At 37.2% G+C, this 28,000-nt stretch overlaps 1 protein-coding gene across 2 annotated transcripts; it reads right to left on the minus strand.

Moving 5' to 3' along the window:
• CYLD (CYLD lysine 63 deubiquitinase) lies at window positions 1-27,999 on the minus strand. Of its 2 annotated transcripts, none has more exons than XM_026102187.2 (17): window positions 27,811-27,999; window positions 23,334-24,006; window positions 22,248-22,415; window positions 21,096-21,201; window positions 19,700-19,798; window positions 18,484-18,600; window positions 16,221-16,600; window positions 14,568-14,733; window positions 13,612-13,753; window positions 12,915-13,037; window positions 11,545-11,636; window positions 10,412-10,478; window positions 8,923-9,055; window positions 8,350-8,458; window positions 7,157-7,275; window positions 6,298-6,514; window positions 1-4,617 (listed from the first exon to the last, which is right to left on the minus strand). In XM_026102187.2, exons 2-17 carry the CDS (start codon window positions 23,838-23,840, stop codon window positions 4,433-4,435), a joined length of 2,730 nt encoding a protein of 909 aa, XP_025957972.1. In that variant the 5' UTR covers window positions 23,841-24,006; window positions 27,811-27,999; the 3' UTR covers window positions 1-4,432. The 2 variants fall into 2 exon arrangements, with proteins under 2 accessions (XP_025957972.1, XP_025957971.1); XM_026102186.2 differs by having other exon boundaries at window positions 22,113-22,415.
• Between the last annotated feature and the right edge of the window lies 1 nt (window position 28,000).

A 28,000-nucleotide genomic window follows, 5' to 3' on the forward strand; every position in this document is an offset into this window, starting at 1 on the left:
TCCATAAGAATGATAAGTTTAATTAATATTAATAGAGAGAGCACACAGTACATTCCTTTCCAGCAGCAGCTCATTTCTCTAACATTATTGAAAAGAAAAGAAAAAAATTAAGGCTAGTCCAGGGCAACCTGATACAATTGTTTCCCTAACCAATTCTTTGAGATAGCATCTTTAAGTTTAAGAAACTACTGGTGCACAAAACATGGGATGTTTATTTAGCAAAATATCAAGAGCACAGCAAAACATGCTTTGTTACAATGGTAAAAATACACTCCACCTTCAAGGCTGCCTTTTAACACCAGCTCAGTTCTGAAACCATGAAGTTCTTATCTGCAGCATGTTGTGCCTTAACATTGTATTAAACAGGCTATCATTAGGGACATGGTTACCAAGTTCATCTAATCAGCAGAGTATAAAGTGCACAAAAAAAATAAGTGCATTGAAATAAACCAAACAGTTACGATTATGAGTAATTCCTGTTACAGACAGTACTTGCTTAAATTGGAAATCTCTCAGCCTATTTAGTAAAACACAGTACTATGCTTTTAAGCGCACAGAATCAGTGTCTCAGATATATTAGAAAGACCTTAACTGAACGTAGGGATTTTTTCCTCCAGTCATCTCCCACACCAGAGGATGGCAGCACTCTCGACATAGCCTACACCGTTCTGAACAATGTGCAAGGCAGCTCCTCTAATTAATACCCTTTCTCTTTATCCCCTAGGTTCAAAATAAGTACTGCAGTGATTTGTTCAGTTTTCCATTGACTTTGGCCCTCTATTTCTACAGTTGATCAGTGGAGTGGGGGCTGAGAGTTAAGTATAGGGGTGCAGTTTTTCTTCCTGATTATCAAAAGGTACTTTACATTTCTGCAGGCTGTCAGGAACTTTGTTTCCCTACTCATAGGTTAAGGCCATTGTTAGCAATGTTGAAGAGCTGAACAATGAAGTAATACTCTAAATGCTATTAATTTATGGTTACATCTACCATTAAAAAAAAACAAAACAAAACAGAGGAGGAAGGTTCCCAGATAGACTAAACATAGAAGTTGGGTGCTTGGTCATGGGAATCTTTGGGCATTACATTTAAGAGCAGTGGATGCTTTAAAATGCAGGCTGTTTCTTCAAAAATAACTTTTTCAATTCCCCTACAATATATTCTGAAGCCTGAAGAGTTAATATTACTCTTGTATACAACTTATTTTACAGGTTTCCTGTCACAGTGAAATAGTTTTCTGCCTGTATAACCCCTTCCAAGAAAGGAAACCAGAATTAGGGTTAGTTTCCATAGCATTTTGCATACACTGTCAATCTCTGGTCTGATACAGAAGCACACCATAAAGCAATACTTAGAAGCTTTTTGGATTAAAAGGAAAAAAAGATTCTTTGTCAAAACCAACATTTTTTACCCTATAGAAGACATCTCTGCCTTCTTAATAATAAACTAATCATATAACCATATACTGTTTGCAAAACTATGTACTGTTTTGCAATAATATAAAGTAATACAAAATGCAGGACTGCCTGCATTTCAAAACACAGTATTAGTCACCAAAAAGCGTATGCAATACTACATTTAAACTCCCTCAGTTTTTTCTGTGTGTAAGTTCTGTATGTATACCACAGCAAGAGTTCAAATATCTTCTTTTCCATTTTCAATCAAAGGCCAAAAGCTTAGAGGCCAGGAGCCAAAAAGTCCATTTACACCTCTGCATTGTAATTCACTTCTACTAATAGAATATGCATTCTGAAAAACTGGAGTCATCAAATATTTGCAGTTGTGAAAAAGGGTGGATTATATTTTACTACAGGATTATTCATCTAGAAAACTTTAAAATGGTTGCCAAGCCCAACTCTCCCCCTCTGGTCATAGCAGCTCAAAGACTGCACCTCTGAACTGAGAACTGGCAAGAAGAGGCAAGTACACCTATAACTTAAGGTGACGCCTGTGAAACTGTGGGGAGGAGAGGGTACAAGAGCTGAAGCCAGCCCATACAAAAGTTAACGCATAGAGGAAAATTACACAAATCTAGAGGGAAGAAAGAAAAATTCCAGATATTCAAAGTTGGTCTTGTTTTTACACAGCTTTGTGCTTGTTCATTTTCTAAATCCTTTATGCTTGCTTCCTGTTCGTAAGAGGACACTACTTTCAACCACTGTATAGTGGAGAGTCATGATGGGGCTAGAGGGATTAAGGTATTGAACAAGGCAACCTTGTAGGTAATGAGTTAGAAGTTTATTTCATATTTGAATTATTCTTGCCTTTTTTGCAAGGCCCCTTTTGCCTGTTTGCTTTATTTAAAAAGTTCACTTACGATACCTGGAAACTGTGGCCAGACTTCCTCTTCAGTATCATCATCCTCAACCCATCAATAGGATGAGTTACCACACCATCTGCTCAGGTTACACAGATGTTCTCTAGCCCACAAACTGGCCTAGACAAGATGCACCCTTTACAGATTAGTCTTTTTTGGTTAATTTTCCCTAGGAGATGCTTCCATGGCATCTCTGTCAACAGACCTGAGCATCAGCAGCTTCTGTCCCAGAGCAGGATGGTACGTAGCCAAGGAGGAGCCAATGGACAATAACCTCTTCCACTGACACAAACATTTACAGAATCCATCACCTAAAGCCTTTCTGAAATTTTTCAAGAGGAGTCAGGAGCTCTAAGTGATAGTGAAACTAAAGATTCAGCTTTACTGAGGAGCACGGACTATATAAATGAGGAAAGTGACCATGGAAGCCAAGAGACTGTTAGAGGCAAAGCAACAGCAATACTTACTTTAGAAAGCTTCCTGGCTCTTGAGAGTGAAAAATTAAGAGCACACTTCATCCAGCAGCCAATGCAAGAGACTAGTTCTCTCAGTACAGCTTTGCTGTCTTACAGCTCACAGGTTTAGTCCTTCAAGTGTAATTTTCAAATCTTGCTCTACGCTGCCCTAGGGTAAAGCATGTCCCAAAGAAGTATTTTAGGTTTCTCAAGAACCACAAAGTAACCGCATTTTCTACAATGCGGAATCAGTCTCCATTGTCTTTAAAACAGCAGATCAAAGTGGGTTTTCCTGTGTTACATTTTATGACCTTTCCTTCTACAGACTTGATCCCAAAGAGGAAGTTTTCAACACAAAACATCTTAGAGTCGAAAATGTACAGCTCATATATGCAATGTTATTTGTACAACCAGATTTTACTGTCTGCACATATATATATATGTGTGTTGCATGTTTGCTAATCAGTGTAGACAGAAGTAGTTAAAAAGCAACTAAAACAGCATTTCATTGCAAACTGGAACCAATAGACTTCCAAGTATAATATTTTACATTGATACAGTTTTTGTAGCTTTTCTGGTGAGTTTTCATTAGCTACTTGGTATCCAGTAAAGCTCTAACTACTTTCATTTCTGGTTTCATTGTTCCAGGCAAAGGTTTTGAATATTCATTAGTAATCCCCCAAATGAGGGAAATATGTAATATCTGTGTATTTTTTCTTCCCAGTAGCTTAACATACTGTAAAAAAGTCAACTTTGTTTTACTAAGGACTACAGTCCACTTCAGTAACATTCCCTGAGGCAATCTATATTTTGTTGTTTTGTTCTCCAATCATTTGTACCTATTTGCTGTTCTGTTCCAGTCTGCTTTGTTTCTTTAAAAATAGACAATTAGAAAAAGACATCTGTTAACTTGCATTTCTGTTTCAGCAATTATGCTTCCCCTCAATACCCTCTTCTCCTCTCTCCCCTCCAAAAATCCTAACTTAACAGATATCAAATCTGTGTGCTTGATTTTCACAAGAAAGGAATTATATCTTTAAATGGATATTAGTTTTTAAAAATGTGAATGTGTGAACTGAAAATAATGTAGGAGTAGACTGCTAACAGAACTAATATGCAATGAACAATTTAAAATGTGTTCTATTAAAGCAGAAATTATTCTCTCTTGAAGGCAGTTAATCTATGGTGTTAAAAGGATGGAGGAAGGGATGGTGGTGGCAGGGCACAGGTGTTGGGGGGGACCAGAAGAGATTCATCATCCTTGGTCCACAGAAATAAACTGAGTGAGAACACGGTATCTTTACATTCTCAAAGGACAAAGGAGGTTTCTCCTGATACAATTCCGCTTCTAATTTTCAAAAAAAGTCTGTATATAATCAATGCACTTAACTTAAAGCTTTAAGTTTTAGTAACTTCATTTAGACTTTGTTTATAAAACAAACACACACAAGCACACTTCCTAGAGTGCAAAATGCTTAAATACTTCAATGACAGAACTCCACGTGTAGTTTTTGGAACATTAATCCTTTTTTCTCAGAGTCAGCTTCTTTCTTGTCGTCGCATCCATTGCCAGCAACGGCTGCATTACAACTAACCAAGGAGTGCAGCAAATGCAACAGCAGAAGTCTCTGCACTGTTTCTTCAGTTTTCCAGAGAACATTGTTCATTTGTATAAACTCATGGTTGGACTCTGATACATGCACATATAAGCATCACAAAGCAGTCTTCGTGCACAGCCTTGAATTTTCCTGGAATCCAGTGAATGCAGTTCTTCTAGAGACATCTTCAGGTATTCAACAACTTCTGGACATGGGGTAACTTGTGGAATGTTAAAACCATTCTGACCTCCTTTTATACACAGAGAGAAAAAAAAGTAGATTAGAATAGCATGTGCATGTATGTACTCTTTATATTGTACTTCAATCATGACAACATCACCAGCTCTTGAAAATACCTTCTAAGAAATCTGCACCTGTCATTCTGCACTACTGCAGGGTAAATTTGTAAAAACTATCATTCAACAGAAACTGCAGTTGCCATCAGAGTATCTTGTAGTGTCTAAAAAACTCAAACCAGTTAAGTCTGATATTAAGCTTAGCCTTTAAATAACTACTTCATGTGTTCTAAATGGCACAAGGACTTCAAAGTATAAGAAAGTAACGTCAAGCATAATTATTTGCTTTTCTAAAGAACATCATTTCTCTGAAATATCCAATTGAGTAAGAAAAAACAGAGAAGGTATTTAACCTCTTATTCAGAAGGTTTGCTCTGCAAGTTTGCATATTCTACTAGCTAAAAACAAACAAAAAAAATCCACCAGAACAAGAACTTTTGGTTTTTTTTGTTAACACTAAAGTACAACTTTAGGAGACTGACCTGAATACACACTCCCGCTCAAATAACAGACTTTTTAATAAAGTGACAACTGGTAACAGTAGATGATTATTATATGCCATGACCATCTGTACCTGACTTGCAAGACTACGACAGAATTTGCTCCTGGCTATTTTCCATGTAAAAAAATGAGCAAATTCAAAAGGCAGTATGGATATCCATGATACTGCTCCCCAGCAGACATTTATTTTAGCTTGTAGTATCTCACCAGCTGGAGAAAAGTACTTGTGACACAAAAAACTGAGATCAGAAGGAGACGTATCCACTGAGCATCTCATGTGATCTACAGTCTTGAAATCAAATAGTTTAATAGGCTTAAGTCATACATATTTCAAGCACTTCAAAACAAAGCTTGATAGCCTTCTGGGTATATGGAGATGACAGAGACCTTAATCCTGCGGCAGTTTCATCTTCAGCAGGAGGCAAGGTTCTTCTCCATGCCCCAAAGAAATCACACCACAACAGAGGGGCTCAAGAATTCTCCATGCAAACAACTCTTACTATGAGTGACACTTGCATCTATTACTGTTTTTCTCAGGCACTAGAATTGAACATAGTGTCCTTATTTCAACAGTGTTTAATGCAATAGTAAGAGAACACTTGATTTACTGACAGTCCTATTATTACAGGGTAACAGTTTCCCACTGCTAACTCTAGAGAGAGCCAAAGGAGTGGCATTGATTTTGTTATTTCTTTCTTTTATTCCAAAGACAACTGAGTCATTTAAGCAAAGCTGTAGAAATAATATTTGCATGCCATCTGATAATTGTGTACATCCACTTAAGTGTAGACTGAAAGAAGGTTCCTGCAGCTCTGTATTTAAAATAAAATCTCTGCCAAACTTGCAAGGTATAGAAGAATGCACAAACAATACTTCTGGAAAACTTCTGCAGTTACTTCTGTACTTACTGAGGCATCTAATCTAGGTGGAATTCAGACCATGCAAATTAGGGGCTCCTATGAGATCAATATACTGAGGAAAGGCCGAGTCAGATTAGTGTCCCTACATCAAATACTTAACTTTAAGTGATGATAACATCCCCAAATTAGTTAAAAAATAGGCACTGAAGTTTAAAATAGTAATACAGGTAAAACTTTAAAAGAAAATTAATAAGAGAATAATTAATGATCTACCATCCCGATCTGCCATGCTGTCAAAGAAAAGCCAGGCGGAGTCATCCCTCCCATATTTAACAAAAGCAACATAGTGGCTTGTTTCTATGCAGAGAACAGCGAACAACTCCATCTTCTGGTATGGGATGCAACCATGTCGCCAATCCCAGTCTGGCAGATCTTTAGGAAGTGACAATGGATTGAATTTATGACTCTGTCTCTTGGGATGAAGATGAACCTACAATTGAAGCGATATTTCAGAAGAAAAAAAACGCACAAGATTATTTGTTTCAGTGGCAGACAAAGCTAAAGAGAAGGATTAAAGATTAACAGCATTAGAGAAGGAACTGCAACAACAGTAACATTTCTCCCCCTCCACCAGCGTAGTTCAATACTGCCCAGAAAAGTCAAATCTAAGGTCAGAAGGGAGGTCAGACTTAATGCAGCAATTTTCTGCCATGCTCCGACTTCAAAACAAGCCACAACTATGATTGCTTCATGCAATTTACCAAACAGCTCTAAACGTTAAATGTTTGTATATCATAAATTTATTGATTCAAACAAGGTAGCATGTGTGTAAAATGGTGATTTAAAGTAAGGCACATGGAACACATTCCAAGCTGCTTGCTATTACTACCTCTCCACTGTATTCAGTGCTAGATACAGCAGTTGCTATGTCTACAGTGAGAAACTGTTGATGAATGCATTGCAGCGTCAAGTGGAAATCGTGATTTGTCACTGACGGCTACACTTTACTTGGCAGAGGCAATTATAGTAGCACTGGTGAGAAAGTCTCGCTACAACTCTTATATCTTCTTTTTGATTATTACAGTATACACCACTTATGTTAAACCCAAAGAGACTAACAAAGACAGCTTACTTGGGTGTTGCAGGTTTTGCAGAACTGCTTGATTTTCCCAGCAGAAATCTCAGTATCTTCATAACATTCTCTGCATTCATACATAGCAAGCCCTCCGCATATACGGCACTGCCTGGGAGCTGCATTTTTAAACAGGGTATTAGTCTCCAGCTTTGGGGGCCTTTTTTGTTTAAAGACAGTAATATGGAAAGGAGTGCAAATTATTATTTTAAATGTAGGAAAAAATCCTAGATTAGAAAAGCTTAAAACTAGATTGCCCAGCAAAGCAGAAATAGACCATCATATGACCTAATTTCTAATGAGTGAAAGAGAGAAGATGATAAACATTAAGGTGCATTAACTAGATGTAACAAGTAAAAATAGGCTTTTCAAATCAAGTTAGTTCTCTCTCAACATACTGGCATAGCTAGCTTAGCTTTTAAGTCTGTCAACACTAGCAAGTAAATAAAGAGCATAAACTGGTGAAAAGGTCACAACAGTGTTCCATGCCAAAGCTTAGATGATTATTTTAATTTTAACAGTTCTATTAACTCTTATTTCAAATTGAAAACCAGGTATTTTTTCCTTAGGTAATACAATGAAAGAAATAGAACTAGGCACTAATCAATTTTGTTCAATGGACAATTACGAGTGCTAGAAATTTAGGTCTGCCAATATAAACAAAGATGACATTTATAGTTCAAAACTATCACTACATGCTGAATTCACACAATCTCAGTTCTCTTCTGCTTTAAAATAGTATTTTTTTTAAACTAATGACAAAAAAGCTTAGAGAAACGCAATGCAAACTGAAGACGACTAATGAAATTGAGTCAACACTAAATTCCTGTTAACCAGCCTTGGTGCTAACCCCTGCCTTTAAGTTTACTTATCCTCATTTAATGAATCATTTTGCTCAATTTTAACAACCCTATGTCTTGAAATAACAAGTATAGTTTTATACAGACACAAAAATTAGAGAAAATAATAATCAAGCAAATTACATTCTATACATTATTTTGAATCACAGCTTTTAATTGACATGAGGAAGAAAAAGGGGAGTTTACTGGTTAGAATAATTCCTCCTCAGTTTGAGACTCTCATTTAGCAGCACCACTAGTTAAATATAAAAGAAAATGCAGCAGTACTTACTTTCACTGTGTAAGTCACTTTCAGTAACTCACTTTCATTACACATTACAATGTTATACTTACTATCTTCAAGTAAATCTGTTATATTTAATTCCAGAGAGGGAAAAATTTTGTTGAACATTTTGAAGTCTTTTCCAAATCGAGGCATCTGAATAATCAGGCAAGAAGGTGCCTACATAAAATGCCAGAATATAATGTAATGAGATGGATAGTTATCTGAAGTTACAGAGCTTTACAGGTAATACTATGACCACCTTCATGCTACTTAGACTTTGTGGCCCATTGACTTTAAAATTGAGACAGTAACCAAAACAAATTTAGATCTTTGAAACTGTAACTAAAAAAAAACAGGAAACAAGCATCCAAATCATTGTCAAATACAATAACATCCAGTCATGCTTAAACTAAATTACTTCTGTCTGTTTAGCCAAAGGATACATGTCATTAAGCCAACCTTAAAATATTTTTATAATATAAGCAACCTGCACCACTGACCTAGTACTTTCATTAACAACATGTCTGCATTCTCTCTTCACACCAAATCCCATTTTCATCCCACTGACAAATGGGTAAAAATCTAGGTATCATCACTTCTGGAAGTAAGCTGTAAGATGCAAAGCAACAGCTGTCACCAACCTCTGCAAACTTCAAGTTGCTGTTAATGAAAGACCATTCCAGTAACTGCTGAATCGTTGGGACTCCAACTTTTTCATTTTTGTCCATGAAAATTTGATAGAAGTAACAGTCTTGTACTTTCTGACCTGCTGATCTAAAAACAGATTAAAAATTCAGATTCTGAAAATCTACTGTAACAGCTGTATTTTACTGGGAGAATAGTATTATCTACCAGAAAATCTACTATACATCCTCTACACCCTACATGCTATCCTCTCTACTTTGAAATATCTCCATTAGCCGCAATGGTTTTTCAGCTCATTGCAGTTCACAGAACTGAAATGATGAAGTAACAACTGTATCATGATATGGCAAGTTATTTTCTTTAACAAACAAACAAAAAAACAAAAAAAACCCCACATACTTTCCTATATAGGCTAAATTATATGCTTGAAGTTTTTGGGGTTGTTTTCATAAAATTAACAGTGGCCAAAAAATGCAGACATCTGTCTAGGCAGAAATGGGAATAGAGTTCTCAATTCACGATATGCCTTGAACTCTTACCCCTTCAAGCGTTTTCAAAGTTTCCCTACAGAAATACCACAGAAGATAGCCACAGTAGACGTAAATTACATCTACACAGCAGACTACAGTACCGTGTAAACATGCTAGTTAGTTCTGAGCACTTCTTCTGGTGTCCAAGTTCCCGTATCTCTCTGCAGCTTTGCACACTTTGTGAACACTTCGCACACACTACAGCAACATATAATTAATGCAATTCCTATCATGACAAAAGGACCAAAAAACTACTGGGAAATCACTTGCAACAATGCTGCTGTCATTGAGTATGTCAGGAACATGGGCATAGCAGGTCCCAGCAAGCGGAATAAGAGCAGTGGGCACCAATCCCCACCTCTGTTACAGCTCCATTACGGGAGTTTAAGGGGTTGAACCTTTTTAGCACTACAGTCAGAACAAAGGCATATATAAATGCCATAATCTCTTATTTTTCAGAAAGAAAGAAAAACAAAGCTTGATTACAGCAAACCATTCAAATATTTTCATAAGCCTTGAGGAAATACAAGTCAGAGTCCATGACTTAAACACTGTTTCTGCAATCTCTGCAGTTTGCCCCAAAATAAATAGCTACAAACTGTAGGCCACAATAAAAAGTCCTCTTACACTAGCCCCTCTGCAGCATAGCTAATAGGGAAAAACTAAGGCTCTCAGGTAGACAGCACTAGGGTAGGGGATCTTTGTCCAGTCCTCATGACCATTTTCACAAGCTTTCACAACGGACAACTAGCAGGGCAAAGCCACCAACAGTAAGCAAAATCATCAGGTTTGTCGATACAACTTTACTACATCAAATCTTATTGGCAATATGAATCACAAGTCAAAGGTGCTTTAAGGTCTGTCTCAGCATGGAAGGCAGCAGCCCCTCACTCCCCATCAGCCTCTATAGATAGATAAATTCACTTCTAAGAGTTCAACAACAACAAAAATTCACCTTATTTTCAACAGGGGCTCAACTCTTAGAATATGGTGAAATAAAATATTCAAAAATTCCTCTGGATCTGGGAAAAAATAAAGTCTTGTTAGCATGTAAAAACAGACAGCGTTCAATACTGATTTAAAATGATAATTTATTTTAATGACAAGTTTTATGTTAACAGGAAAAATAATTTATTTTTACAGCTTCAGCAGCACTGTAAGGTTACGACAAACTATGAATGCTTCCATGACAAACCTCCATTTAGTCTTTTAGCATCAAATAGCCCTAATAAAAGATATAGGCTTAACTGGGTAACATGGCTTGCTAGTAAAGGTTAAAAAGATGTTCTGTATTGCAGAGGAATCACTTGGCACCACAGAATCTTTCCAGAAGAAAGAGCATTCAAAATAAAACAGTAAAATTGCAGAGGAGACGTAAGGAGTAGTGACAGTAGCACTTACAGGAAAATATGCTGTATTACAAAATTTATCTAGAGACTGAGCTCTCTGATCAAGGTGTAGCAAACACTAGCTTTCCAGAGGTCTATTCTCCCCCAACACTGAAAGTTTTCTGGCATATTTCTCTTTGTCACTAACCGCAATAAATATTGGTTTCTAGCATTTAGCATTTACAAAGAACCTAGTGTTCTCCCAGACAAAAAAGAAACAGCTACATAACACAATGATAATTAATCATATGCAGCAGAAAATCAAAAGGTTGGGATTTAATTTTTCTAGTGCGACTTGCACTTAAACTACATAGACATTGTAATGATGAAATGTGGTGGTGGAAAATTCATTCCTCAGAGAAAGTGACATTCTGAAAGAGGACAAAGTCCCCAACTTTATCAGTCTTCATTTCTGAAGAGAAGCCTTAGATCTCCCCTACATACTAGAAGGGAGTTTCTCTTTGCAGGGACAGTGACAGGCTGTCACTGCAGAAACTGTTAGGCTATAGGGTTCCTCACACACCTAAGGTAGTAGAAAAGAGCTTTTTACTACCCAGCGTTCGCTCAGGTCTCTAGTAAGGAGATTACTGCTACAAAGAAATATTCGTATGTTTTGTACTGGAAAAACATAGCAAGGTACTTAAGTTCCTTGTTAGTACAATTCTTACAAATCTCAAAGAAAGGAAAATCTCCCAGTTACCTTTTTCTTCTGAAGTGAATCCTGATGCAGCCTCAACTTTTTCAAGTATTTTCCTCAGTTTCATTATTTTTGTAGCACAGACATATCCATATCTAAAATAAATGGTTTAATAAGGTATTAAATAGTTTCTAATCAAGTCAGGAGAGCAGGAGAAAAACAAAAACTTAATCGAATGTTGAAACAGGTTCTCAGATCCTTCTTTAACTGTGAACAGTAGCTATGTATTGACTCCTCCTATTCAACCTGACTCATGGTTTTCTAAGTGCACCACGAATTAAGTGTAGCATTCAGTTTTCTTGCAAAAATTTCAAAAGCTTTTTTTAAAACATTAAGTTACCAGAAGGACAACTGTTTTCTGATTAGTCAACTACACAATTACTCATTTCTGTGTTGTTTCCACACAAACATGCACTGCTTAATACATCATTTTCAGAATGACACATATTATAGTACAACCGCTGAAGTCATTAAAAAAGTCAACATTTGAGAAAGAGATACAGAACCGTACTGGTGACGTGAGAAGCTGAAGCTTTAGCATTCAGTCTTTTCCTCTAAAACTTTAGAGAAACGGCAGAGAAAGTTTTAAACATGGCAGAAAGGTAGGAAAAGTAAGACTTTTGTCTTCTCAGCCACTTGAGATTTCTGCTACTCTGTGTGTATCTTACTATCTATATCACAGAAACTTGGAACACAACAGGTAACGTATATACATCCTTATGAAGGGTTCAGAAACCAGAATTTATTCCAAGAATCAGAAGAGAAACTTGATAATGAACTGTTCATTGATAGCCTACAGTTTCAGAACTACAACTGTTAACCGCAGGTTTAAAAAAAAAATAAGCAGAAGACAAATAACATAATATATACTTTTGCCATATTTCCTTTGTTCACTGTGCCTAAAAAAAATAAAACTCATGTTAAGTTTAATAAAAATGTTTTGGCCACTTGCATTCCATATGCAAACATTAGTGAAAGTTTTCTTTAAATGCCCCTCCAAATCTAACGAACTGTGCAACTCCACATAAAATAACCCAAACTTTTCTTGTCAAGAACACTGAAAGCATGCTCCTTCACAACATTCAGATTTACATCATAACTTGTATTTAGCAGTGCTTTTGTACTCATACTTATAAAAATTTTACAATAGTTTCATGCTGATTCCATTCACAAATAACAAATGCTAATAAAAATATTTAAACATTAAAAATAATTACTTTCAATTACATTAAGTTTACCATTAAGAACAAGTAAAAATACTCCAAAAAATTAACAGTCGAGCAGCAGCAGATTTGTGACAAGAAAGCATAGCCAGCAGGATTTACCATAAAATTTATATTAGACCAGAGACTAGCCTTTTGTCTTTCACTTACATTCTAAGAGGATTCACAATCTCCGTCCGCAGCAGCTCTTGAGTCTCACTATAATACTCTACATCATTCTTTTCTTTGGGTCTGAGTAACACTGTGTCTAGAACAGAGCTAAAAGAAAACAGGCTACAACGAAAAAAGGAAAGAAAGGTTATTTTGATTCTGCAAGACAGAACCATTCAGGTGCCTGAGCAGTATAAGACAAACCAACTAAAGCCACAGGAAGAACCAAAGAATTAAATAAAGGCAAAAAGAGATAATTACAGACAGAGGACAACACAGCTGTATGAAACAGCAAAGATCCACTAAGTCAGTATCTTTTCTCCAACAGCAGACAAAAGCAAATGTCCAGGCAAGACTAAGAACAAGTATAAGAGACACTTCTTCCCCAGCACTCTTTCATCCTTCAACCATTTGCAGCTCAGGGACACCCTCAGTCAAAAGAGTACATAGACATAAGGCCAGTACAGCTTGGACACTGGGAAGGTTGACTAGCACTCCATGTTAAGCAGCACGTACCACAGAACTCCTTGAAACTGAAAAAACATAGTTATGTACCAAAGAGTACAATGCTTGACTTCGTAAGACACACAATAGTAATAAAGACTGTCGTTACAACTAAAGGTTCTGTGTTCTGCATTTCTACCATACCTCCCTCTCACCCATACCTTGGGATCTACTATACAAATAATAAACTTACCAGAATAAGGTGGAGTCTAAGTAACAGGAGTTGTAATGACCCTGGATACCCTTCTTCTTTCCAATCATTGTCTCTAAACCTTCTTTTTCCATTTTTGGAGGAGTGTTTTCTTCTACCACTTCACTTAAGTATCCTCCAAAGGCTGAAATATTTTTTTCAAAAGACACTTTAAAGCCTCAAACTTCATCCTCTAAGATTTTCCTATTAGTGTTTTATGGCTAAGTGTTGTCTTAGTGTAAAGCATTCCTTTTCTGGACTAGAATACCATTTATTGTAACTGAGACTCACTCTCTTTAAAAAAAAAAGAGGGCCTTAAATTCCACTGACAAGGCACATAAGAGTACTTTTGAAAGTCTGCAGCACTGATATAAGTTTTATTCAGCAGGAATTAAGTTCTCCTCCCATTTTAAGCACTCTGTTCAGATTACCTTACAAGTACGGAGAAACTTCTTTCTTTGCTGTTGACAAAGCAGTATGACAAGATCCCAAAAATCTAAAATGTTTCAAGTTAGAAACAATTCAAGTTTTCCATCACTGACCTTCACCACAAATATACACTTTTCTATTTTAATATTTAGGAAAAAAGATCATCTGACATTATAGAAAAATAACTGCCTCTGTCTGTGAAATTGCAGTCACATAATGCTGGAGTTGCAGTAGCATTTTTGGCAAAATTGCTTCACCCCTTCTAAAGTAAAAGACGCAGAGCATAAGAAACCCTTTAATTTTAGAAAATTTAAACATATGAATATTTTCTTGTTTTAAAGTATAAATAAGTAATTCAGCAAAGTGTTATGTTCTATACAGCCTGATCTACCCATTAATCTCATTTAAGCAATACCTGTACAGATTTCCAAGTGTTCAATATTATTAAGTACATATGGCAGGAATAATTGAAACTAAAATCCATGTCAGTTCCCAGCTGATAAATAAGTAAATAAGAAAAAACTCAATACCTAGAGAGTTGCAGCGTTCAATCTGGTTGGAAACTGGCTGCAGTGAGGCAAACCTGGAATCTGGCCTGCAGCTTTTGAGTTTAACAAAAAGGGCTTTCTTTGGAGCACAAGTGAAGTATCGAGTTCCTTTAAATGTTCCATCTGTACAACCTGCACATTCATCTTCCTGAAAATGAAAGTGAGAATTCATTATTTTTCTTCTTTCTAGAACTCTAATGAGATGTTTTATAAAGTAGCTGCCCATAAGTCATCCTTCAGTTATTCTGAAGTTTGATATACAGTGTTCCTGCAATTTACTATAAGGCTTCAGCTGAGGTGTTCTTCAACTTGATTTATTGAGAAGATTGAGACACTTTCTTCATGTGTATTTTTCTCTCCATACAAAATAAAAAACACTCATTTTTGCATAAGAGGAAACTTGTAGGGTGTGGGAGAGGACAGTGAGAATTAAACCTAGTCAATTTTAAGAATCTAAGCTAGCTAATTTCTCCAGATTCCCTCTATAGTTAGAAAGAACACGCACAACTGGACATCTTTTAGGGCTAAATTAAAAACATTAAGCTTTGGGCAGAGTATTTCCAGCATAATTTAGTCTGCACAGAAAAACTGCCTGCTTCAAAACATACAACACGTACACCAAGGAAAGACAACATAGCTTAAGTCTGAAAAATAAATAATTTAAGTATCTGTGATAACATCGTTTAAGATATATTATCTGCTTAATAACAATTATGAGATATTAAAACAGAAATTCAATATAGGCAAGTTCAAGGCCCAAATTTAACATATACCATCATCCATAAATACAATCTCAGAATGTCTGTGTCAAACTAAAGCTAGAGCTTCATCTTAAAACCACACATGAGTACATATCAGGATTCTTCGTACCAAGTGAAATCCCAGTCATATTTCACTTATTTTGCTAAAGATGTTGTTTTACATACAATTCTACAGAGCTCCATCTGAAATTTTACTGAAAGTTGCCCCAAAATAAAAAGAATTCTATATCCCTAATTGCATACAAAGGAAATTAATATAATTGATAGCCATTCACAACTAGGGAAGGAGTCACCATAAAGTAAATTTCAGTACATTACAGCAATTCATATCTGTAGCAACTGTGAATTTACAAGCAGCCTGTAAAAACACAAACACACATCTGTCAGTACCAAGACTGCTACCATCGATTACTGAGATCGCTGTTATCACGCTGACAGTCTGCACATTTGCTATGTGCAAAAGCAGGGGGGGCTGGCAAGATGCCTCATACTCTAAGGGCTGTTAGAGCAGGGGCATCTTATACAGATCCACAGCTCACAGAGCCTTTATAAGAGAACGCAATGGATATGCTTGAATAGTTTTTCAAGAAACATCTTTATAAGCTGAGCAAAGGACACTTCTTTAAAGCGACTAAAAGTGACTAATTCTACAAATTCAATTATTCTTTGTGACACAAACCCATCTTAGAATATGGCCTGATGCAGCCACAAAAGTTTAAGCTTAAAGTTTTACCTAGGTTATAAGCAGATCATAGGACAATTTGTTTAGACAAACTCCTCCAGACTTCTGCAGAGTATACAGACTCCATTTCTCAGCTACAAAACTAATGATACAGGTAATTAATAAAACTATGATTTTTCATATTATATTTACCAGTTCCAGTCCAGCTAATACTTCGTTTACTCCAGGGGGCTGGCCAATCCAGCGGATTACTCCATAGAAAGGAGGATTTTCTTTAACCTCAGCCAGGGAACCCGCTTCAAGACCATGCGAGTTACTGATAGGACCTGCTGCTGATGGACTCTCCTGGTTAGCTGTAGTATTTACATCACCAATGACTGATTGAACAGATAAAGAGAGAGGACTGTGTCCAATAGTACCATTAGTACTCGAGGCTTTTGTCAAGCTAAAAGGGAGGGAGTGAAATCTGTTTTCTGTAGAGACAGAGCTGGTTAAAGGTGGCTGCAGAGGTGGTGAGGAATGCCCAAATCCCGGAGAAGAATCAGTGAGTGATTTTACAGGGTCTTCAGCAACTGTTAAGAAACAAACAAGATGTTAACTAAATTTTTTTCCCCCTCTAGCAAAGAGAAGACTCAGCTGTCAAACAATAAATGTGTCTGCAACTACAAGCTAGATCAAATGTAATGGGTGTCCTGGCTAGGATGTAGTAACACTGGGAAACATAAATGAACATGCTTGCACAGGGCAACACTGGAGAGACCACCTGGCTGAGGCAACACCATGTAGCCCTGGTGCTTTCACTACAACCGATGGAAACAAGCTTGCTGGGAGACTCTCTAGGCATGAGACTTCCCTGAGAAATATCTTCTGTTCCCTCAGGTGGAACAGGGGAACTCTCACCCACCCACCTTTGAGACAGTTCCTTTTTTTTAAGCTCAGTCAAAATCACAGATCTAAGTGAAGATGCAAGCACCTCCTGTTGAACAGCTATCCTGAGGAAGCATAATTCTACTGGTGGTTATTTGGGAAACCAAGAAGCAAGGAGAACAGTTTTTCTAACGCAAGTTGTGAGATGCTAGCCAGAAACTATGGGAAGGTTTAGATTGAAAACAGATTTTTCTTTTTTCTTTAACCCCATGCTAAAACTTGTGTTTGAACACAAGCTAATAACCCCCAAAGATTATTACTGTAATGGGCAAAAGTAGTGAAAAATCAGTGGTCAGTGTGATTCAAGAAAGGACTTGGCTCACAGCTTATATAGAGATGAGTAATTGCTTGCAGACTTGAGATGAAATTGGAAGAGTGCTTATTCCCCTGGCTGTATCACAGAATACTTTGGTTCTAGCACAAGGAATCTGTCAGTACCCATAGTGAATAAAGGATTTAAATAAGTCATGACTAATACAGTGCTTGATAAATGAGATCACAACTAGATGTACTAGCACAACTTTTTTTTTTTTTTTTTTAATCTTCTCTCATCTCTCTAGATGGTCTATAACAAACAACCAGTATTTACAGAGCAAGTAGCTGCTACTTCATTACCTTCTCTCCCCATACTGCTTTATAAATTGAACTTAGTATCTAAAAATTAAAAAAGGAAAAAAACCCAAAAAACTCTTCACTTTCACATTCCTTTCTAGAAAGAATACTTTCCTTGTTCAGTTTAAGTATTATTATAACAAGCTAATTTTTAAATGAGTTCCAAGCTTAACATTTTTTTTAGGCAACCAAGACCAATTTTAACCCATTTTATTTTATGGCTCCTGGAATTCAGGGACTACTACCACTATGTTTCCATACTAAATTAATATTACAATTTAGTATTTGCTCCCCTCAATCACTGAGCCAAAGAGCCACACTTTGGAAAAGTTAACCAGCAGAAAGAAACACTGCACTGGATCTGGAAGCAAATCAAGGCTTACTGATGCTTTGGGTACATGTGCCTGTGCTTCCACATAAGAATTCAGTTACTCAAAGTTATTTTCAGAAATGCCTTTAAAAAAAGCTACTGAATATGTATGTTTAGTCATATTTTTCTTCCGTCCAGACTGATCAGCTGGCATGGCACAATATTAAAATTCCCTTAGATCTGTAACATTAACTACAAGACAGTCAAAATAAAAATCACACTATACGCTTGGAAGGAAGACTTATACTCCTTGTAGCTAAGTAGTGTGCTTTAGCTTTTGTTTTGCCTGCAAGACATACACATCCCCACAGAGCTACGCACATTTCCAAGAATGTAATCTACATGCAGGATAAAACCGACGGGTCTGTCAAATAAGACAAAGAGTACGTTTTCATGGGGTTTCACGATACAGCATGTCTTCTGCTAAGAAGCTACATTCCAACTGTTTTTAATTTAAACTACTACTTGTTTTATTTAAAGAACATAAATACTATTTTTTTTGAAATAAAGTGCATGCCTACATAAAAGACTATCATCTCTTATTACCTTCATCAATATACCATGGAGGTTTTGTTTTCATTTGAGGTTGAGAATCAACTGATGAGCCATTTAATGTGTAGAAGACTTCAGATCTGTTTCTATTCCCAGGTTCAGAGGTAGAGCCTAGAAAACAAAGCATGTTTTACTGAAGATATACATCTCCATTTATAAAATGCTAGTTAGGGTCGTATTTCATAATATAAATTTGTTAATGTACTTTGAATCAGACAGAACTGCCTTTCCACAGGACAGCAAGCCTTACACCAAAGCTAACAGTTCTAAGCTTGCAACAAGGTAGCAGTTTATCCTAAAACTAGTTAATTCTCCAATCTGACATTTTAAGTCAGGAATCTGAAAAACAAGGCAGAGAATACCCTTTGAATGTTAAATTCTTCATTAGTATAAATTATGGACATAAAGCAGTTTGAAATACAGCTGACAGTAAACATTTTTAACTTTGTTTTTAAGACAAATTGTTTCAGAGTAATCAAACTACAGACTCAATTCCACACAGCTACGTGTGCCAACACGTAACCACAGTTACTTCAGCAAAGATGACCTCTGTCAACACTCAATACCAGAACAAAGGTTTACAGAATATTACTGTCATTAGTATTCTATAACCCAAAATAGTCACTAGTAAAAGGAGAACACACTGAAGTTTGTTTTTTTGTTGGTGGTGGTGGTTTTTTTTTTTTTTTTTTTTTTTTTTTTTTTTTTAATATTCTTTCCCTTCCAATCCCATCCCATGAATCTGGGAAATTCAATTTTGGTTTTGAATCAGAGCAAGATTAACAATTTCACTATTAAGTACATCTGCTCCAGGGTTAAAAACTTGAAAGTTTCTAGTGCTGCAGAGGTAAGACCAACACCCCACACTTTCAGAAATGCAGAATGAGGCCCTGAACTGGATATACTAGACAACCAGGTATTATGTCCTTGAATATTCACTAAACTTCAAACCGGTTTTCATAAACATGAAGGTATTTTGAGTAGTCTTGACTTCTGCTTGTACTTTAATGGAATCTGAAAACTGCCTACCAGATTCATAATGAAAAAAGGGGGTGCTTGCTAATATTCTGTGCTTTCACTACCTCAGAGGAAATTAACTTGATATGTTACAGAAGGAATAAATAAAGTGATAGAAAATACAAGGCCACATTTTTTCTTCAAACAGAAAACTAATCTGACATGTCTAAAGAAAGTTACTTCACATACGTACCTGTACCTTTTGGTTTACTATGATTGAACAAGCTTTTGTCACCACCACCTCTTGAGGTATAGGCAAGCTTGGGAGGTCTCCTGTCCTGCGACACAGTTTCTAAGATGTGGTATATGAATAACATATTAGTTTTTCTTTTCTTTGCTTCACTATGTCAGAGAAACTTTACTTGAAATTTAACTGGATCTGGTATGGCAAGTTTCAAAACTGGGTAGGGCAAAACCCTATCTGGTACGTAACCAACATCTTCTGTCTCTAAGCAGGAAATGCTTCTATCACATCAGCAGCTACTTTACTTTGAAGTCTACCTGTGTTTCTTGAAATGAAGAAACTAAATAGACTGACTACAGGTTCTTCGATGTATGTGCATGCTTCCAATACTGGAAACAAAAGTGTGAAGTTCTGAAAAATTTTTTTCCACCCAACACAATTATAGCAAATGTTCTTTTCCCCAATAATGGAGGAACCCCATGAATTCTCCAGAGAAAAGAGAACCTAAAAATACGCATCTGAGCTAAAAGAAAGAAGTGAGAGATACACAAACTGGCAATCTTAGAAGCACTGAGCATATGTAACATTTCACACTGCATCCTTCTCAGTCCGAACGTATTCAGAAAGAAAAGTTGGCCAGACTGAAGAGAGACAGAGCAATGATTTCAGATTACACACGCTACAAAGCTGCGCTCAGCATTAGCCCATGACTCCAGATAGAGTGCAAACAAAAATGCTTACATGAATTTTTTTTCTTCAAAAAAGAATCACAGAATTGCATATTTTATAGCCACCTAAGGACTTTGTTTGAGCCAAATAACCTAAACAAACCTTTACAGCTGTGCCCTTCTTGAAACACCCTCATGTAATAGAGAAAGAAGAACTGTAGTAGATAAGAGTTAACATGACTCGGTGAATATTTCTGAATAGAGAATTTGTGCACAGTCTTGCTACAGATATCTCAGAAACATCTTTCAAGTGTTTACTCTTTCAAATGGGTAGTATCACTAAGCTGCATAGAATGCATAAATAATATTATCAAAATGTTTATATCTCAACCACAGAAAGGACAGCTTTCCAAGCCAAGATATGTAAATTCCTTGAATAAATGGAACAACATTCAAGAGTAAGATTCCTGCTGCAGACACGCACATATTCAGGCACACTGGTATTCTGAATACTATATGACACTGCACTAATACTGTTCTATATTAAATCCTTTCCCCTAGTAAGATTGTGACTGAGAAAAAGAAGAAACCAAAGAGAAATATCAAAAACAAAAGGTGAAACTAATTCAAGTGAATTTAAGATACTGTAATACCACAGTATTCTTTTAGCCATGTAACTATGCCTAGGCTATGTTCATTATCAAAGCATGCTTTCTGGTCAAGAAAGTAGAGAATACCTGGTATAACATCATTAATATGCAAAAGGAGTGTACTTTCAACACTTGCAAAACTGCACAGCTGTATTCCATTATATCTTCCATCCCAGTTTCCAATAGGATTATCCTAAAAATAAATAAAAGAAATCTCGCATGTTTCCCAAGAAAAGATTTGCCTCTTACAGAATGTACATATACCACTTGAGGAACATGTTTAACCATTTATGGTAAGAAATAGGAAATGAAAGGTTTAACAGTGACGACTTTTCCCTGTAACAAACTTTGTATTTAGAATAGAGTCAAACATTATAATCCTTTAAAAATGCAAAAATATAAACTTATTTTTTTTAAAAAAATACTTCCTACTTTAACAAAATACATCATTTATATGCAAGTCTGAACAGTTTGTGTGTTATCTAACTGCTACTACAATCAAGAAAATGAAAGCATCTATTCTACAAAAAACAAAAACAAACAAAAAACCCAACCTACACACCTTCAACTACCAAGAATTTGGAAGCAGTTCATTTTAAAAATTCCCAGGCTGCTAGAAATAATTTTAAATGACAATTAAATTTCACATTTTCTAGAAAGATCAGATGTTGTTCTTAAAAACTCAGTATCTTTACGACACAACAAAGTCATATGAACCAAACAGTTACATAAAAGCAAGTATAAATAAAAAAAAAAGCATTCCAGCCTTTTTAAAAAAAATAGGTAAGACAAAGCCAGTCTCACAAGACAAACATTCAACTCTGTTACTTGAAGACGGATATCTAACACTGCAAGTAGCTCAGTGGAGGCTCCTCAGAGTAACCAGAGTATTTCTCCTAAGCTGTTCAGCATCAAATAGGATACTATTTGCCTGAGGTCAAAAACAATTACCATGGGGCATTTTTGAACATAAGTGTTTATTTCCCATTTTTGTGTCAGCCTCCACTGAAGTAGCTTGTGAATAATGTCTCCTCTTCTATATTGCATGTAATTTACCAGCTAACACACATGCAAAAAATTATTAAAGTCAGATTATTTTCTTACCATGTCCACTCCAACAACGTATCCTAAACTTTCGTTTCCTGGTAAGACATCACAGAATATAACTGTCCCATACTCTATACTCTCTCCTATCTTCAGAGAAACCCTGGAGTTGATCTCCAGAGGAGGAAGTTCTACCTGCATTGCGTCAACTGGAGCTGCATAATCACTTTCCAGTTCATTGTCATCATCTTCCACCAGCTCCAGTTTGTCCAAAGCAACAAAAACCCCACAATCCTCATCACATCTGAAAAGCTGCTTGCCTTGGTACTGTCCATCAGTAAAGCCTTGGCCACGACCTTCTTCCTAAGTGTCAGAGGGAGAAGAAAAAACCCCAAACAGTATATTTTGTGCAAAAGCAGGCTAGTATAAAAAACAGTAGTATAATCCTTGGTTTTGGAACAATCACAGTAAGAATTTGCCTGACACACTATCATCAGAGAATAAGTCAGAATTTGTGGCAAAAATGCATGTTGTCCATCTTAGGTGAACAAATGGTAAGATACCATTAGATCAGAGAGCAGCTACAGGCAGAAGGATTTTCCCATCCTCACTTGGAGAAGCATGCTTTCTTTAGCTGCAAGTCTTGCTTCCATCATCTAATTATTGACAGATCAAGGCAAGACTACTTCATACTAGACATGAATCCTAAGCCTGCAAAAATCCCACTGAGATGCCAAATAAAGGGAAGAGATCTTCAGAAGTGCTCAGGCCTGATACTCCCTAAGGTTCTTAGTGGGAATTGCTGAGAATTTGCAAAAAGTTCAAACAGGACTTTGAAAAATATACTAACGCAAGAGTGGCACTCTCCTGAATCTAACCCTGTATACTAGAACAGATCAGGCATTAACCTTCACACTGGCAGCACACGACAGCCCCATTCTGTAATCTTAACTAGTTGTCATTTGACCTCCAAGGCCCTACAAAAAGCAGCAACCCTAAAATCTAAACCTACATTTACAGATAGTGTCCTGTACATGCATTGTTGCCACATGCGGGGAAAACCAAAATACTCAACCCCTTTGCTTAAGAGAGATCTGAGAGCTGGGTACTTGCCATGCTCAAAGGGATTTAGTAACAGAGAATATTTGTGAAAAGAATAAAGATTACACAATTTTAAGGTGTGGCAATGCTTCTACAACTTAACATGACTACCTATCTAAATAAAACTATTCTACTTTATCTTATAAAAGATTTCATGTTCCCCACAAGCAAGAAACTTACCAGCAGCTCTACTCCAAAGTATATCCCTGTTAGGGACCTTTCTTGCAACAAGGGTCCTCTGAAGCGAACAACTCCAGGAAATTTATCATCTCCTGATCTCAGCTGTACTCTAACAGTTGAGCCAATATCTATTTGGACACCTTTAGTTAATCTGTTTTTGCTTTTAAACAGGCTGTATCTTTCCTCACAGTTAGTAATGGCCAAAAGCAACTCAGCTAATTTTTCATTTATTTCTATAACATCCTTCTCATCCACAAACAGGATTGCATGAGGTTGTTCCAGAATCTTTAATCCAATCTGTAATTTCTTGCCTTTACAAGGAATATTTCTGGAGTGCCCTACAGAAGAACGGTCTTGAAAAAACTGCCCTATGCTACCTTTCGGCACTTTCAAGAGCTTTTGAGTCTGCTTGTCTATGACACTGCATTCTTGGAGAAGCAAGTAAAAGATCCGCTCTTCCCAATAGGATGAACTTGCTTTTTCTTGACTCCATAAACCCGAATTCATTGTGATCAAAACTTTAAAAGTTGCGTAGATGCTTCCAAGAAGAAGGAGCAGAAAAGGAGCTGTTGACCTATTTGCACTGAATTTTAAAAAATTCTACTGGAGGGTCCAATCTTTGTTTAATGATTCAGTATTCATTTTGAAAAGAACCAAATCCAGAGCAGAAAGCCTAGGATAAACAAAAATAAAGTTAATATTAAGTTGGGGGAACTACAGTTAGATCTAAGTAGAACAGCAAATTACTTAAACCTATGACCAGCCCCACTCATATACAGTAAAAATACTTCAGTGAGATCTGGGACAGCAAATACAGTCTCAAACAGCCTGTGTTCTGTGGATCATAACAGCCTGTGTTCTGTGGATCATGCCCACACCCATTCCTACTTATTATTGCTGTATTTTTCTTAAAATTTTCCATTTCTAGTTCCTTGAAGCAAGGGGCTATGGAAAAACTGTAATGAACTGTAATGAAATAGAGCAACCATATATAAGTAAAAAGGAAAGAAAACTTAATTTCAGAGGAACAGGAAAAATATTCTCCTTGAGTTTACAAACAGTATTTTATGGAAGCTTCCTGCTATGAAGATCTTTTCCCATCTTTAATGACTGACTATTTCTGCTGAAGCATACCGCATCTCTCATCCTTGGCATAACATTTTAGTGCACTAAAGTAGAAAACTGTGTCAATGTAATAGAGGATCAGAAAATGGAAAGTTAGGCATTTGAAATAGTCATTTCTTTAAATAACAGAAATAGGTTGTTCCAGTTCGCAATAAACAAAGTATGAAAAAAAATGCGCATCTGCACTGCAACATCCAATTCTGAAAACAAGTCCAGAAGCTTTCCTTTTTATCATTTTAGAATGATAAATCACTTCAGCAAAGTAGGAAATATATCAACTTCAGTTATATAAATACTCTGGAAGAAATTATCTTAGTAAGTCAGTCATATTGTAATTATTTTCACCTCCTGTTTAAAAGAGTATTTAACAAAACTCTTTCTCCAAAGAAAAACAGTAACACCGTCAGAGGATTTAGAATTTAAGAAAAGTTACATTTTTCAACCATTAGGAATTCAAACATTTCTATGCTGAACTGCTAAGCCTCCTACTTGACCCTCTTGTACAACGTAGCCATTCGAATCCTGAAAGTGCACGAGTTTCATCTTCACCAACATTATACATGGGTGTCAGTGTCATCACACTAATGCTGCAACAATTTGTAGAATCGATGTGTTTTAAAGTGTTTGCATTTTCAAAATAATTCACATCTGAGGCACAGCATCTGGACTGTTTCACACCTCCTTAATATAAAGTCTGGTAAACAGACTGTCAAGCTGTTTCCAAGTTTAAAAATATTTACTGTCTTCGTTTTTATTTTAGAGAGACAATCATCAAGAAATATAAAGCCCATACAACAGACTGTCCACCAGCAGTATCAGATTGAAATAATATTTTATACTGGAGTTGAGAAGAACACAACAGATATATTTATTTTTCCATCTAAAGGAAACATGAATAAGTGACTGTAAGCTTTCATATGTCTACTCAGACATTAAGAATCAAGTTTTATCTATTATTTTCCCCCCCTTGCTTTTTCCAGACACTGAGGGGCTGGGACAGGCAGCAAGATACTGTCCTGTTCTTCACAGTTGCCTTTTATGCTCTCACCTTTCAAAGGCACTTAACTTTCCTTTTTGCAAGCTATTCCACAAAGTTAACCAACTCCCAATACACTGCAAATGTAAATACATCTGACATTACAGGGGTCACAGCCTTACACATTTCCCTTGTGGAAACAATTCATTTACATCTGAGAAAGTACGTATGGAAGCAAGATATTAATAGGGAAGTCTGTTCAAGAGTTTAAGCAAAAAGAAAGATGAATGCATCAAGTGAAGCTTTCTTTGCAGCTATTAAAAAAATTATAGTCTGCTTGCTGGTCCACTGCTGCAATGTTACATAATCTTAAAGGGCTTAGTAGTAATAAATTCAGTGGGAAAATGTTAACAGCTGCAATTAGATTATATAATAACTTTAGAAAATCTGTGGTCAGCTTTTCAAAACTCTAGTCATCCACAGTGACATTAAGTCACTAAATGCAGCAGCAAAAGTTTTTCCATTACAACAGCAAGGTTCACTACTGCTATATAAAAAGCCTTCCCTTATGAACTTATTTACTACCAGTTTCCACCCCCCAAAGACAAGTATGTTAGTTACTTTACACTGATCTAACTAAAAACTTAATCTCTTTTTTAATCATACAACAAATAAATTAGTATCTTAACAGTAGAAAACCTTGCTGAAAAGGATGCTAACTTCTATCAATATGTCAGAAATATATATGCACAAAAAGCTTCACTGATTAAGATTTTTTTTTACATTTTTAATGGAACTCGTTATGCTGCAAGTAAAGTACATTCACATCCCTGAATAAACAGTACATATTTGTCAGATAAAGACCAGAAAACACTATCAGGCCCCAGTACGAACTAATTTGGGAACTAGACAAATTATGGTTAGCAACAAGTTATGGTTACACTGCACAACATAACAGTGACTATTAAAGCCTCCTGCGTACCAGAGAGTGCACAACCATCATCACAGACCTGCAAGTGTTAGTTTGGGAAACAACAGGCAAAACACTTAGAACTATGACTGCAACACTGGATATTTTGAAAAGTGTCAGAGGTAGGCCACGATAAACTGCCTGACTTCAAAGTTCCCTAGCTTCCTTTTTTTCCCTGCTTGAGTCACTGCCACCACTACCGGGGGTCATCTCACCATGAAGAGGTTTGTTCTGAAACACGAGAACTTGGTCTCTATGCTGCAATAGCCTTGTATGAACCAAACAGATGTTTGAACTGGCTATCAGGTTTCAACATGAACATGCAATGCTGTAGCCTGAATTCAGAGCATAAAACAAAGAGGCTAGTATAAGCTGTTCAAATTGTTTCTTATAAACTTTTCACTTTAAATGCCAAGTTTTAAACAACTGAAGAGCAAAGCAATATTCTTGAACAGTCCAAAAAAACATTTTCAAGAGGAGGAAGGTAAACTAGCAGTAAGCAGAGTTGCAGCTTAAGCTATACAGAATTAGATGACTGCAATACAAGTCAAAGGTGGAAAAAAAACAGAAATTCTTTCTTTAAGTACAGGTTAAAATATTACCTAATATAAACGTGTGTGTATTGGTATTATAATTTTAAAAAGAAAAATTCAGTTAGAAATTCTACAAATGGCAGTTAACTTTGGATTTTTCAAGGTTTTATCATTTTGATAAAAATACTCTATTTTACAGGAAAAATGAAAACAATTACCAACTGCCAGAAGATTAACTCTGGCATCACTAGATTTTGCCAGGTACACGCAATCAGCACTCGTTCTGCTGACAACCCTTCCGTCAACACTACACCAAGCCCTCTAACTAAAACAAACCGCACGTATCCATACTACGAAACGAAAAACCAAACTGTATTCAGCTTTGCTCAGTAACGAGTGGCAGCGTTCAATGAAAAGACTGATATATCTCTTCGTTGCCTAACGAGGTAAAATGCAACATACAATTTACCTGCAAGACAGCGGTCAACGTAAAGCTAAGTTTTTGGAAACACTAATTCCCCGCCCCCCCCCCATTTTCAGCGTTTCCCGTACTCCTCTAGCCGGTCCTGAGCAGGGCAGTAAAGCTCCGAGTCGCTTCTCAAGCGAGAATAGCGGGAGTTAACGCGGCACCGCAGGGAATTCACGGCAGGGCCCGAGCTGGGGCCGCCGCCGCCGCCGCCCCCCCCCCGGCCCGGCCCGGCCGCACCTCGTCGCGGGCCGCGGGCCCCCTCCGCCCGGCACGGCGCGGGGAAGGCCCGGGGCGGCGCGGGCCGGTCCGGCTACCGCGGAGGGCCTCTCCCGCCGCCGCGGGCCCCGGACGGCCGCCTCGCTCCTACCCGACGCCACCGAGCAAGGCGCCGCGGCAGCACTCACCTCCGCATCGCCGGCCCGGCTCCCGGCTCGGCCCGGCCCTCCCGCGGGACTTCCCGGCGCTGCCTCACGCCCCCGCGGCGCCCGGCGCAGCGGCCCGGCCCGCACCCCCCTCCCTCATCGTCGTCACAGCAGCCCGCCGCTCCGGCCTGCGAAACGCACCCTGCTGCGCCCCCGAGCCCGCCCCTTTCTG

The sequence above is a fragment of the Dromaius novaehollandiae genome, chromosome 13 (genome assembly GCF_036370855.1).
Source record: "Dromaius novaehollandiae isolate bDroNov1 chromosome 13, bDroNov1.hap1, whole genome shotgun sequence".
Taxonomy (NCBI): Eukaryota; Metazoa; Chordata; class Aves; order Casuariiformes; family Dromaiidae; genus Dromaius; species Dromaius novaehollandiae.